General features: G+C 30.5%; 3 protein-coding genes across 5 annotated transcripts in view; 1 reads left to right on the top strand and 2 right to left on the bottom strand.

Moving 5' to 3' along the window:
• LOC100741388 (protein FAM166C-like) overlaps positions 1-3,443 on the bottom strand; it is a 7,325-nt gene extending 3,882 nt beyond the window's left edge. Inside the window, exons 1-2 of one of the 3 annotated variants that reach the window (XR_001102458.3) lie at positions 1,899-2,248; positions 972-1,059 (exon numbers count right to left, since the gene is read on the bottom strand). Coding sequence is in view for 1 of the 3 variants with exons in the window: in XM_024369424.2 (XP_024225192.1) it covers positions 895-1,059; positions 3,096-3,269 (339 nt within the window). In the remaining 2 variants the exon portion in view is untranslated. Of the gene's footprint in view, positions 1-894; positions 1,060-1,898; positions 2,249-3,095 lie in introns of those variants that run through there. The other 2 variants (XM_024369424.2, XR_004462183.1) reach the window with 2 other exon arrangements.
• LOC117151988 lies at positions 1,277-2,543 on the bottom strand. The gene is made up of 2 exons (XM_033322174.1): positions 2,247-2,543; positions 1,277-1,585 (listed from the first exon to the last, which is right to left on the bottom strand). The coding sequence occupies exons 1-2, from the start codon at positions 2,521-2,523 to the stop codon at positions 1,446-1,448; spliced, it is 417 nt and encodes a 138-aa protein (XP_033178065.1). The 5' UTR covers positions 2,524-2,543; the 3' UTR covers positions 1,277-1,445.
• A 3,943-nt stretch (positions 3,444-7,386) lies between the features above and the next one.
• On the top strand, positions 7,387-14,674 carry LOC100741508 (venom acid phosphatase Acph-1). Its single transcript, XM_003491515.4, has 6 exons — positions 7,387-7,482; positions 8,841-8,942; positions 9,467-9,726; positions 11,179-11,341; positions 12,032-12,358; positions 14,047-14,674. The coding sequence occupies exons 1-6, from the start codon at positions 7,387-7,389 to the stop codon at positions 14,248-14,250; spliced, it is 1,152 nt and encodes a 383-aa protein (XP_003491563.1). The 3' UTR covers positions 14,251-14,674.

Raw genomic sequence — 14,674 nt, forward strand, 5'->3', positions numbered from 1 at the left:
AAAAAAAAAAAAAAAAAGAATCGTTCTCAAACTTTCTCTATCCAGTTTCACGTCCTTTCCCTTTTATTCTATTTTCAAGGATTTCTTCTTTGCTTTCGCGTACACTTAGAAATACGCACACGCTCTGTAATTTCACGCAGACGCAAATGGTCTCTGTCTCCTTTCAGATTTTACTTCGCCCGCTTTTATCTTTGTCTATTTTTAGTTTCATCCTTTTTTCCTAAATCTTATTTAAACGAAACAAGTTTTTCCTAAACTTAGACTTGTCCTCTCCACTGGAGAATATATGTCGGATTATAGCACAGTTGAGTTCATTGTTGTGGATAATTTTACGTCATTATTACTAAAATTAAAAATAAATCAATATAAAGGCAATCAGTTAAAATCACTAGTAAATAGTATTGCAAATAAACACTTTAGACTCGCACGATTTCATAAATACGTCAGAAATTAAGTACTGTTATTAAAGACTATAATGAAGAATTGTGGTAAAACTCCGTTTATACCTATATACTCCATTTATTTGAATTCATAAGTAGTAGAGAAAACGAATTAATTCCTAGTATATGCGTTTCAGTTATATGAACTGCTTGTTTCCTGTCACTTTCGTACAGACGCAATTTTACCGTATTCGAAATTCTTCCTCGATCGAAAAACATTAAAGAAACGATACCGACGACATTGTCGATCAAGTTCTATCATCTTACTGTATTTCTGGCTTTCAAATGTAACTATGATAAAATAAACAAGGAGTTAAACAGATTGCGGAAAACATTATAAAGAAGATAAAAAAAGCACCAAGCTGGTTAAAAAGAAAATATAATTAATTGCGAAATGTCTTCTTCGAAAAAATGAAATGCAAATAAAGTGAAAAAAGGAAATTTAGAGTATTACTTTAAATAGGTCATCAACTTCCTTCATACGCGTATTGTCGATTGTTGAAATATCATTCGAAAGTACGGTTAACTCACGATTTATTTTGCGTCGCACTGTATCTGCGACAATATCAGGTCGTGGACTATACGGAGTCTTTTGCATTCCCCACTCATATGGTAGCATCTACAAACAATATACACGTAAATACGTATAACGCTTATACCTTAAACAATATCAAACGTATAGAATATAGAATGTAGCGTTTCAACCCTTAACGCTGCGACCTTTAATTGTGAATATCGACCAGCAGCTCTAACTTATTCTCATCATACTTCGACTTGCAAGTTTTTAAATGTCAGATCTTAAATGCTACAATGACGTGTAAATAACAATATTAAAATCATTCAAAACAATCTTTATTCATCTCAGAAGTAATATAATTTTGATTACAATATTTATATTAATTATAATTGAGTAATGTATGGAATTTTTTAAAACATTCATCGGGATGCAAACCGTGTTTGCGTTCACAGGTTTCACAGTAGAAACTGTTTGTTTTTTTTGCCGCATTACTTCATTTCGGTGAACAAACAAGACGCTTTTTCTTTTCCTCTTTCGGCATTAGTAAAACATAATTGAAAGTACTGAATAGGCACACATAAATTGTGTACCTGCGGACCAGGAATTTTTGTACCAGTCGAAAATTCAAATTTGTTACGACCGTTCCCGGAGAGACGCGTTCGCGAGGAAAACGCGTCAACGAGAGGCTTAAATTCTCGCTACGATTCCGATAATCGACGCCGCGAATTAATCTTAATCTTTTCGATTAAGATAACAGAAGTAGCTCAAATGATTTTAACACTGATGAGTTTAACAGGGTTAATATAAACTTGTATATTTAACAATATTTAATATTATAATGAGCACGTCACAAATTATTTAACGATGAATACAATTAGTTTGTTACAATAATTCGACCAGACTTTATGATATTTCTCGATGTATTGGTTAGACTAAGCGACCTGTATTTTATTCGTTTGAACATCTCGATACATTCCGTTTGAATCCTCAAATGATACTGATTGCCCCTTCGATTTTTTCTTTATCTTCTCTGGGAGACGACCCCCACTACGCTCGGGTCACGTCGCCGTTCGCGCCTATGATCACGAATACCACCTTCTTTGTGTAGATGAAATAACGGACCGAAGGCGAATCGACGTTTCTAGAACTCGCTGCTTGATGACAACTATGCGCTTGTCACTACATTGTATATATTTCGCCGGTCCTATAAGACGATCCGTCTGCGACACTGTAGTACCACGAGCGACGGTTAGGGACACGGCCTATGATAAGCCTCATGGTGTAACAAAATTGTAGTGGAATGATATCTTTGTTAAAAATTTCCTGCCAATCAGAAGATCTTACGTTACAAATACTCTTAGTTAGATTCTCTTGCTGTAATTCTCCATCATCTGCACTTCCGTCACTCGATGAAAGTTTTCTTATTTTTCTTCTTCTTCCTGGAGCAAGAATATCACTATCGCTGCTGTCACTATAACTGCTTTCTAAGTCAACAGTTACATCGTTATAGATGCAAAAATCAAAATTGTCATCGTCACTATCTATATTTTCCTCACAAAGACACATATCTTCCTCACATTTTTTTTCTCGACATAATTAAAATAAATGGGTTTAAAATAAAACAGGTTCAGATCTGATTGCCTTTATCGATCGCTTGTAACTGACTGAGGAGTATTATTTTTTATTTGTAAACGATTACCAATAACGATTGAAAAATATGTTTGGAGTAGAGCGCCGCATATCGGTGGTGCTTGAAAGGCACTCTTGGAGCGTTAAGGGTTAATGAAATGTATGAGAGGAATTTGCTATATCAACATAGAATAATTTCTTTCATTGTTATATTTACAAACGAGGGAAAGAAAGCGAAGCTTAAAATATTCTATTTTTGAAAATGTAATTCTTTATTGCAATTATTACATACCACTTTTAAGTGTTTCTCTTTCTGAACATAATAAATCGTCGTTCATATTGTACATAATCACGTTATAATAAACATTCGTTAAACTAATAAAACGGTAACAAACAGTTAGACATTTAGAAATGACACTAGGTATCATCTCGCAGAAATTAATAAGTCAGACATGCAAAATATCATGCGCTTCATGCGCTTTAACTAAATAGATTGGAAACAAGCTTACCGAGAATTTCGATAACGTTTCGTTTCTGTAATTCTGGAAATAACCAATGCTTCCACCTTCGTACAAGGAAAGACTCAACTTTGTCGGAGGATAAGCACCCATAAAAGCAGGCATTAGCGAAGGTGGGTAAAACATGGCCTGAGTTTCCGACATTTTCTTGTTACTCACCACCATCCCGAATTGTTTATCATTTGCCGTAATTGAAGGAAAATTTTACATTTTATATCTTAATATAATTCTTGAGAAGGTTATCAGTCTGGTTATGTTTATCATGAACAAATGAACGAACATGTCCAGCTTTCTGTATAATGAAGTAAGTAAGTATGTATTAAGGAAATGAAAAATAATCAAAAGATATTTAACTAGACCTTTTATTTTGCTTAATTAAAATATATTTAAATAAACGAGAAATCTTTTACTTACTATCAAATCTAACGTAAGTGCAAGTGTTATTTTATAATATTACCTTAATTCCATAAATAAGGAATCTGAAGTTGTTACAACTACATAAATATTCATACCCTGTATTCAATTACGAAACTTACTGCAATTTGATATAGTATAGTTGTATCTAATAGATAGAAGGAAATGTAATTGGATTTTTTCATGTTTATATAAATTAAATATATTTTTCTTATTGCCAACATATGACATTTTTATCTATGTTTCTATAATTCATGTAATTATAATATATAACTTTCTTCGTTAATTATTTTCTTAAATATTTCACTTAGATTTCGAGAAAGATTTTAAGTTCAATATAAATCTATGGATCTAAATACAAAAATTTATTATAAATGTACTTCGTTGTTTTACTACTGTTAATATATGCTGAAGAATTAAGCTAGATTAAACAAGATTGATATTGTATTTATCGCAATCAGCCTTGACGAACTTGTATAGTTATTAGGTACAATAAAAGCTCAATAATAATTGTTAAGTTTCTAATGCGAGACTTAACCAGAAAAATAAGCTGTTAATTACATAGTACGAACAATTACCAACCCATATCATTTGAAGTCCTTCATTAGATTAATTCGATGACAATCTTAAAGACATCACTGCCATGTCACGTGGTGCGGCAGTTCCGGCCACAATGTATTCCGTTTTATCTCATGTCAGTAATGTCAGAGTATGACGCAGGATATCTTTCTCCATTTTTTATGTTGTCGGGTGTGATAATTCACTACAACAGTTTAGCGGTAAAACTATAATGGCGGAAATATATTTTATAATAAAGAAATACATACTAAAATGCATACAATAACTATTCTTCACCGGTCTCCTCAATTTTCGAGCTAAGAATATGCAGCTAATTATCCGTGTGTCCTCTGACTCGAGGACAATATATATATATATATATATATATATATATAACCAATTAACACAAACTCTTTTGTATCAATCATACCAATTTCAAGAATTCCATCTCTCCTAGTCACTTACCTCTGTTTACGTTAACTGACTCTTCTCACGAAATAGAGTATAGCGTTTATTTATAACTTTCCCTGTAAACTTCTATAAACCGCATTTCACACACACACACACACACACGCACGCACGCACGCACGCACGCACGCACACATACACACACACATACACACACACACACATCACGTATAATATAAATATATCCAGAAATAAACGAAAATATTAAATCTAATATAATTTTACCCCGAACTGAAGCTATAATTGTAGAAAACAGATTCACAAAATTTTGAAATCAAACCACAGATAATTGTTACTAATAATTGTTATAATTGTTACTGAGAATTTCTGATCGTATCAAGATTTGTAAGATAGAAATAATTTAGTGGAATTTAATTATTTTATAACACTGTTTTGTGTACTCATTAGCTGCAGTATTGCTGATTTGCAATCTACTGATATTTGCAGATATTGAAATCGTTGCGTTTTCAGATTTGATTATTTTTTTAATGTGGTCGTAATTGCAATATATCACGAATTTCATGATACATAACATATTTAGTCTATAAATAATACACGATCATTTGATACTAATTTGTTTTATGGCACGGTATTTGATAGATTGCCATAAATGCCTGTCATAATCAATTATAATCATTGATAAGAATAACGTATTTGAAAGATCCAGATGAAAAGAGATATTACTAAAATAATCTGAGACACTGCAGCCATAGTGTCACGTTTCTGGCTTTTTAATTGTAGAACCTGTTTTTAAAAAATTAGCTAGCTTTCAAAATGCCACAATTTATTGAAGTTATTAAATTTAAATTTAGTTAGACGATAATTATATTTTACAGTAGAAGCTACCTGTTATATTTATCATCTCATAATCTGTTTAGTTTTTTCAAGACGATGCTTCCTAGTTAAAAAAAGATTGACCTATCTATATTTATATAATTGCTATAATGGGCATATCATATGAGATTACCTGCAACTATAAATAGTTTTATCTTCATTAAATGGTGAATTTTTAAATATCTTAACTAATATTTATTCTTTTAGCTTCTACTAATCTTCATAGCTGTCATCGTTGATCGTAGAATTTACTCGCTGAACACCGAAGATTTTGCCGAGTATCTTAGCAGACTATATATCAAGCACGATAAGGAATAAATTGTATCAGCGGCGTAACGCCATGGCTATACTATCTCAGATTTTTTATCAAATTTTTTATAGATATAAAATATAACATGAGACATTAAGCAGTAAACCTGTAGACTATGTTTAAGTCAATAACTACTTAAATAATAGAGGTAAGCGGCTAAAACTTTGTCGAAATGCTTTTCCTATGAAGCTCTTTCGATTGATGTATTACAAGTTAAATTTACGCAGGGTATCCTAGTATTGGCGGTACAAATAAGGTAAGCGCTTCTACATGAAACAATAAGTCGAAAATGCAGAATAAATCTTTTTCGTTCCAAGTTTCGTTTCTGAGACAATCGAGTTTGAAGATTCTTCAAGTATACTTAAACTTAGTTGGTTCCAGACTGGATAGGAGCGAATAATCGATAAGAGATTATTTTGCGTGTAACAATAAGTCGAAATTGTCTCTGAAGAGATGTGAAATTCGAAAATTGATAATGACTTTTAAAATAAGCCCTTAAACGGAAAAATTGTATTCTATATTTTTCACTTATATTCTTTATCTTTCAACCTTCTGTTGGTTGTATATTCGTATCCAATCAGTAATTGGCCGTATTCACATGTACCGAACAAATTTTCAAATTTGATTTTCTTAAACACGGAGTCTCAAGCAAAATTAATTCCTTTTATGTTTGCAACTTGTTTCTCTCGTGTCAAATCACCTCCACATCATTTGTACCATCAGTACGGCAACTTCCTATATAATCATATCAATAACATTTTTATTCGGTATAAACTATTTTGCTACGTGATGCTTTTTTTATTTTTTAAATTATTTTTCTACGTGGAGTTCACTCGTACCTTCTTTGATTTGTATGCACCTACGTACCCAATGTATTTCTCTGTTTGTATTATGTCCGTTACTACGAAGAAATTTTCTATTATTATACATATTATTATATTACTATACATTACTATACATTTTATATCACTACGCATAAACATTTCTTCAATATTATCTTCTTCTTATAATACGTACGTTGCTAATTTCATATCGATATCGATTCGATATTTTTATTGTGCAAGTAACATGTGCATCCGTACAGATCGTTATTGATCTACTGTATTGTTAAACGAACGGCAGTTTTAATTCTTTCGAGATGAATATTTCTTTTAACAATGAAAGTTATAATATGATTGTATGCATTATAATACATTCACATTTGGAAAAATAAAAATCAAACAGAATTTTTAAAATGGGACGTGTATAGTTCTAGTTATAACAAGATTATAACTATATTCTACTGGCTCTCAGTGATGCTAAGAAAATTCTAACAATTTAACAGGCTCCCGAAAGTTATACGCACATGTGGACAATTAGTATCATTTCATATACATTTACCTCTGCAACTATCCAATTCTTCCCTCGATGCGTAATCATACGTTGCTTCACTTGAGATACGGAAGCATTTTTAATCTCCAGATCGTTAAGCATGTAGATATTAAGTTGTCAGATTGCGATGACTTATCCCTCCTCTTCCATTTATTTGGACCGTCGATTGTCTACAGTTATAAGTTATAAATTTTACTGCGTCTGTGATAAATTGGCAGTATCTTTCACTCAAGCGAGTCTACCACTGCTCTTCAACTATTACAGAAAAACAGACTAATAATTTTCCTTACACATCATTTTAAGAATTGGTTCTATATCATATAAAAAATGATTCGTATAAAAGTATACGTAGAAATATTTTTCCTCCTAACTCTGATCGTGCAGTCAACAAAAGCAAATTATGAATTGGAGTTGCTTCAAATTGTGAGTACTTAAACACATTTTTTGGATAAAATTGAATTATGGGAAATTTTAGTAAAATAAGTTTAACATAATAATACCTAATCTAACACTGTTAAATTTTACTTACAAATTTTTTACTCTAAGAATTCCAATTTCAATGTAACTTATCAAACATGCATTTACATTATACATGTAGTGTATCTGTTCTAAATGTCTACACATGCTTTATTTTTGTAAGTATAAAGCTTAATCATTTTTTCAAGTGAAACTATACATCTTTTATACTCCATTCGATGAATTTTTAACTCCTACAAAAATGTATTTAGGTACTTAAAGTGGAAAAATGATTGGTTTAAAAGATTTAAACGTTTTAAGGTAAAAGCAACTGCGTTGTCCTTCCTTGTTTTTTATACAACAAGTTTTATAAGATCAAAGTTAAAATAAAATAGCTCTCAAATTGCCCATTTTTCGGCCCAACAACTTTAATAGCTTTTTTCTAGAGAATTGAAAAGTGAATCGAATGGTGTATACAAAAATATGTAGTTTCATCTTAAAAAGTTATTTTGGAAATAAGAATACAAAAAAGATCAAAATATTCTATTACGTTTTCCCTATGATGTCAAACAAGTTTCGTCTTTCAACTTTCGTCTGAAACATTTTTTCATTTTTTTACATTTCTGATACTTATAAAAAGTACACATTTAAAACGGACATACTGTACATATACGTGATTTACATAGTAATATAAGGAAATCTTGAACTGTTTGATATACTTTGAAATGATTTTACTTTGCATTACGATTTCTTTCTGATGAGCTTTCAAAGAAACTCGTTTGCATTTATTGCGCTCGTGTTTCTATTGAAACACCTACATCGTGTTGGTCTTAAATTGTCTAAATAATTGCGCTATACAATATAATATAATTGTAATTTTTATATCGACTTCGGGAAAGTAGGAAGGTATCTCAATTCGATGGGTATTATCTTTTATAGTTTTTTTATATGCATCATATCCGAAACAAATTAACGAGCCGAGATGATTCCTCTTGCACCTTGTAGGATATATTCTCCCGTTGAACCTGTTACAATTATCAATTAATATTGTGAATCAACATTTGTTATGTCGGATGAAATGTGCTTGATCCGTATAAACAAGTATTATCTTTAGGAAATATAAATGTTTTAATTCGTGCAGTTCAATGTTTTCACTTACGTCCAATGCGTTTCCGTGTCTTCTCCTCCCTCCCCCTCTCTTTGTTATAAGACATAATACAGTGAACAGTTACATGTTTTTAATAAAAGTGAAAATTAATATATAAAAATACTTCATGCCAATACATTTAGTACTCGTTTCAATAATCCTTTTTAACAATTTTTAGGTATTTAGACATGGCGATCGCACACCAAATGAAGAAGAATTATACCCTACATTAGCCTATAATCCTATTTACGAATCGCTTGGTTATGGTCAATTAACTGAGGTAAGTACACGTTATATCTTAATGATATGTAAAATGACTTTAAAATAAAGTATAGTAATAGTAATGGACTTTTCACGTACAATCGTGCCGAACGATTCTTTCCCCTACACATTTTTATCATATTATCGAAATGAACATGAATACTTTGAAGAAAATGCAAAATTAATATTCTACAGTATTATTTTATCGCCTTGCATATCTAATCTAAAGCAAAGCTTAGATATCGGAGAGATTTATGATAAGATTCAAAGGATTACAAAATATTATTAAACGTAATGAAAACAGGCAGTTTTTTCATTGATCGTACGTCTCATAACTACATTGGTAGCAATTTATTACTTGGAAATATTTACTACAACTTAGAGTCTCCGATCAAGAACAAAAAGTCCTTTAATCGTTATGTTTTTTATTAACTCACATTACTTGGCATTTCTTTAAATAAATTGCAAGGGTTAGAAGTAAAATTAGCCTTACTATAAAGTCCTACGATGTAATATATTTTTATTCTGTTTGTTTTCATCTAGGTTGGGAAAATAAGAGAATTTCGTCTTGGCGCAATGTTGAGAAGACGGTATAGTACATTTCTGGGTGGTAGTCATAAATATGGTAGCGTTTTCGCTTACAGTTCGGACGTTGAGCGAACAAAAATGTCTCTGCAGCTAGTCTTGGCCGGTCTGTATCCTCCTACACTGAGCGAGGAAGGCCGAATACTGTTATCTCCAATAGCAGCGAATTACTTGCCGACAATTGTAGACAATCTACTGTTCCCAATAAGGTGTGCAGCGTAAGTATATAAATCAATTTAAACACATCGTTATTCCCGTTCTTGTGCCTATCGCAATGTAGGATTATACATTGATTTATTATAATACCTATGGAGAAATAATATTACAACGAACAGAAAAACAATGTGACAAAATGTTATACATATAACTGACATAAAGGGATGCGTATTATGACTCTTTGGTTGGTGAAGGGGTGAAGGAAATTGCAAGGTCATTTCTATCTTTCTAAATAGAAAGTCATCGAACGTGGCAGGTGTGTGTTTTTAATAAAATTGAAGTCTCATGTTTAATTACATCTTTGCTGTATATCAAATTTTTGTCTACATTAGCCATTAAGAAGTTTTGTTAGCAGGGGATAAATTTCATGTATGATTTTCTTTCTAAAATTGACATTATTAATGTTATATTATATTCTTTAAAACGTCGGTATTATGAAAGAAGTCGTTTCTCATAAAAACAATAATTGAAATGCCAGTAACCAATTGATTTTACTTATAATAGTTTCTTTTATTGCCAAAAACTGGCACTTAATTTTGATTTTATAAAACTAGGTAATTATAAAATAATTGAAGTTATTCAGAAAGTTATAGAATTTAATAGTGCGTATATTTTGTAATTAAAATTTATATCTAATGTTATTAAACAAACGATAGAAATTAAATACAGAATAAATAGGCAATACGTATTTACTTGTTATTTAACTTCTTAAGAACTAAGTTCCCTTCTTATATATCCATACGTAATCTATGTCTTATATACCCAGTCTTAAATATCTTAGACATCTTGTATCAGTCTTAGAATGAATATCATATGAATATATATATATATATATATATATATATATATATATATATATATATATATATATATATATATATATATATATATATATATATATATATATATATATATATATATATATATATATATATATATATATATATATATATATATATATATATATATATATATATATATATATATATATATATATATATATATATATATATATATATATATATATATATATATATATATATATATATATATATATATATATATATATATATATATATATATATATATATATATATATATATATATATATATATATATATATATATATATATATATATATATATATATATATATATATATATATATATATATATATATATATATATATATATATATATATATATATATATATATATATATATATATATATATATATATATATATATATATATATATATATATATATATATATATATATATATATATATATATATATATATATTTTTGTTTTATTTGGATATTTTGTATGGGGAACAAATAACAAATTGTAATATGACTTTCAGATTTCAGATGCAGCTATTATTATGTATCCAAGATGTTTTCTTGAATTTTTCATTTGATTATAATTATAGTATAAAAAATGTTTGTTTCAGTTTCCGCGATGAATATCGTAAAACGAAAAATTCACCTTTGATTCAGAAGAAAATATCGCAGAACAAACGACTTTTTGAGTATCTTGCAATGCACACTGGTTTAAACATGACATCAGATCCGATTTACTCAACTTATGTACTACACATCCTCTTTACGACACAGGTATGCTTTAACTTCAGTTCAAAATTTTGATTTATTCGTTTATTTTATTTTCAGTTGCACAATTTTGCAATTATACATTAGTCACATAAATGTTTATATGAACATTTTTCCTAATTATTTTATCGCCTGAAAAGTACGATCACAATATTTTTACACCATGACGCAAAAATTATACGCGTTCATAATTTCACCGGTATGAAAATACACATAAAAGGCGTAAATAAAATAGGCAACTAAAACCGTGTAATGTTCATCCTATAGGCTATGTTATTATATATGAACTATAAAATTATTATAGTATATTAATACATTAGCAATAATATATTAATCCTACGTTAATATTAATCGTAATAATATTCGATATCGTAAATGATCCTACATATTGTAACAAAATTCGCAGATTAAGTATTAAACTTAGCTACTCGGAGAAAAGAATCTGAAAAATGTATTTTTTTCTTGTAGAAAATTACATTTTACCATAACAACGCATACAATTTTACTGCATAATATATTTTACGTTTTTACAATCTGTTAATTGTCTTCGTATGTCACATTTCATTCAATTTTGTATAAAATAATTAATCACGCAGTATAAATATACAGAATTCATTGCATTTTTATAATCATAATTTTATTGTCGTATTGTCGGTAACGAACAGGTTCCAATTACTGAAAATTTTTGAATTACAGAAAAGTATGAACATTACCCTCCCCAAGTGGGCAACCGAAGATGTACAAAGGAAAATAATGCCACTTGTAAAATTGGAGTATGATATTCAATCTTATAACACGTTACTGAAGCGACTAAATGGAGGTTTTCTTTTAAAGGAATTCATTAAAAACATGGATATGAAGAAAGATATAAGGTCTCCGAAGATTTATGTATATAGCGGGCATGAAATAAACATCGCAGCTTTTGCCAGAGCACACAATTTAATTAAACCTGAAATCCCCAGTTTTGGATCTGCAATTATGGTTGAAACATTACGAAACAGCATTGGCCAAAAATTTGTTAAGGTACGTTTTGTTAAACTATATAAAATAAAAGTTTACTTGAAATGTGTTGAAATTAACTGTACATGGTGACAAAGAAATAGATGGTCAAGCTTTGGTGCCGTATTCTACTGTTCCTAAGGATAAGAGAAGATCACGTAAGTATAACTTTGAAAACTCTTCCTTTCCGGGATATGGACACTTTTGGTAATGGCGTGTGGATTTTCATTCATCCATATAGATGTTGGTTATGAAAATCGACAGTAGCACCTTGACCGTGTCTACAAATTCATTTTTACAGGTACATATCATTAACAAAATATCACTCGTAGTTGATAATCCGGTGGCAGAACTTCTTGTCCTCGCATGTATAGGTAAATATTTAGAAAGTGGATGACTTTACCGACCTCAGTGACCTTATAATATTTTGTCGAGCTCAACATACTGAACAGTTTCTCCCTATACGTGTTACAGTCGTTTAGTTTCAGTTTCCGAGATATTCGCAAAAGCCTTTAGTTCAATTTATGTTACGATTACTGCTTATTCTGTCATAGACAGACGCTTCAGGGTCTCCTCATTTTTATATAAACGAACTCGTCTCATTTTCAATAATTCTTTTCAACTCACGCAAGAGAGAAGAATCAACGGGTTAGATAATTATTCAGCCGTCGCGCTGTGAAGCTACTGTGAAATAAGTTGAAGTATTAAACAATAAGACAGGTACAATTCATATTAAGCTTCATGTTATATTACCGTTACTCGAAATCGGAAACACTTCAATCATGATATTGAAAACAGAGGCTATTCGATTATCAAAATCATACCGTCGCCGAAACAGAAACTTTTGCTAATATCTTCGAAACTAAAACCAAGCGAATGTAACACGTATAAGGAAAGAATCTTCAGAATGTTCACCTTAACGACATATTTAAAAACCGTTCACATTATAATTATTGCTGAATCTGATAAGGATATTGTGATATTCTTTCACAAAATTTGCCGTATTGTATCACGAAAAACTAAACTTTGTTAAACGAAAACTTTGTTTTCTACTGAGTTTTGGATTCACTTCGACGCGTTTAATTATCTGATCTCCAACTTTAGTTGTTCGAACTTGTCTGTTTCGCCTTCGGTTAATTGTAGCAGGAGAAAAAGATGCAGATTCCCTAAGTCTACGATACGCCAAAGCAAAAGTATTTGTAACCGAACATCGTCTCTAAGAAAAAATCTGCTGATGGAGATGCTAAAATTCTCTGGCGTTCCCGTTAGCTCGTCCATATGCAAACTGAATATCTGCTCACTCGATAGCAGGATAAATCATTCTGATAGTACTTGCCTCTTCACTGTGACATTATGACACGTTTAGATATCCACTGATCTACCATAAAACACGCTGCCTTCAATATCAACGTAAAAAAAGCTTGCCCTAACACATTTACTTCTAGCGAAAGAAATGATGACAATATTTGAAATTCTACCTCTGACAATTAGTCTAGTGTGTATATCTCGGAAAGGAAGAGTTTCTCAACTATTGTTTATACAACCTTTTCTTATTCGTAGAAACAGTGGAATACCGTACCAAAATTTGGCCACTTACTCCTTGTCACCCTCTATACAACATCATGCGCTGTTCGAGTTCCAGTGTTTGTTCTTAAATAATGTTTGTCGTGTACGGTTCATGTAAAATCTAATCTTATAAATTTCGTTGACAGATATTACACTGGAGTGGCGTTACGGAAGAGTTGATCACTTATACGATTCCCAAATGTGGTGAAATATGTCCATATGAGCAGTACGTAAGACTTATGCAACATGTTATCCCTTCGAAAGAAGAATCAGATTGCTTATGGAATAGTACGTCAAAGGAAATGTTACGTCTGTATTACGCAGGACAATTGAATCTACCTAAAATATAAAAGTATGTTTTGAATTTCGAAATTCCGGCTTGAAAAGACATTTATGAAAGCCTTTATACCAAAATAACTGCTTATTCTACGCCTGCTACTTGAAACCAAATTACTTTGTTACAAGCCAACGTCTAGTATAACATCTCCGTAAGTGTAATGGAACGCATCAGGCTTTTTTAACGTAAATGTCTGATGGCTTGCCTGGATATATATCGTGTGACATCTTTTACTATTTACTGTTTACTATTTACAATCTACATTGATTCAATAAGTTTGATTCAAGATAAAGATAATTTACCAATTATTTATCACGTATTTAGAAAATCCTATGGTAAAGAAATTACTTATTGTAAAAATAATTATTGATCTAATCTCCGTTCTGCACAAATATTGGTGGCTCGGTAATCCTGGCTAGCCAAAGCGTTGACAAAGA

Source organism: Bombus impatiens, unplaced genomic scaffold (genome assembly GCF_000188095.3).
Source record: "Bombus impatiens unplaced genomic scaffold, BIMP_2.2 scf_0577, whole genome shotgun sequence".
Lineage (NCBI taxonomy): Eukaryota > Metazoa > Arthropoda > Insecta > Hymenoptera > Apidae > Bombus > Bombus impatiens.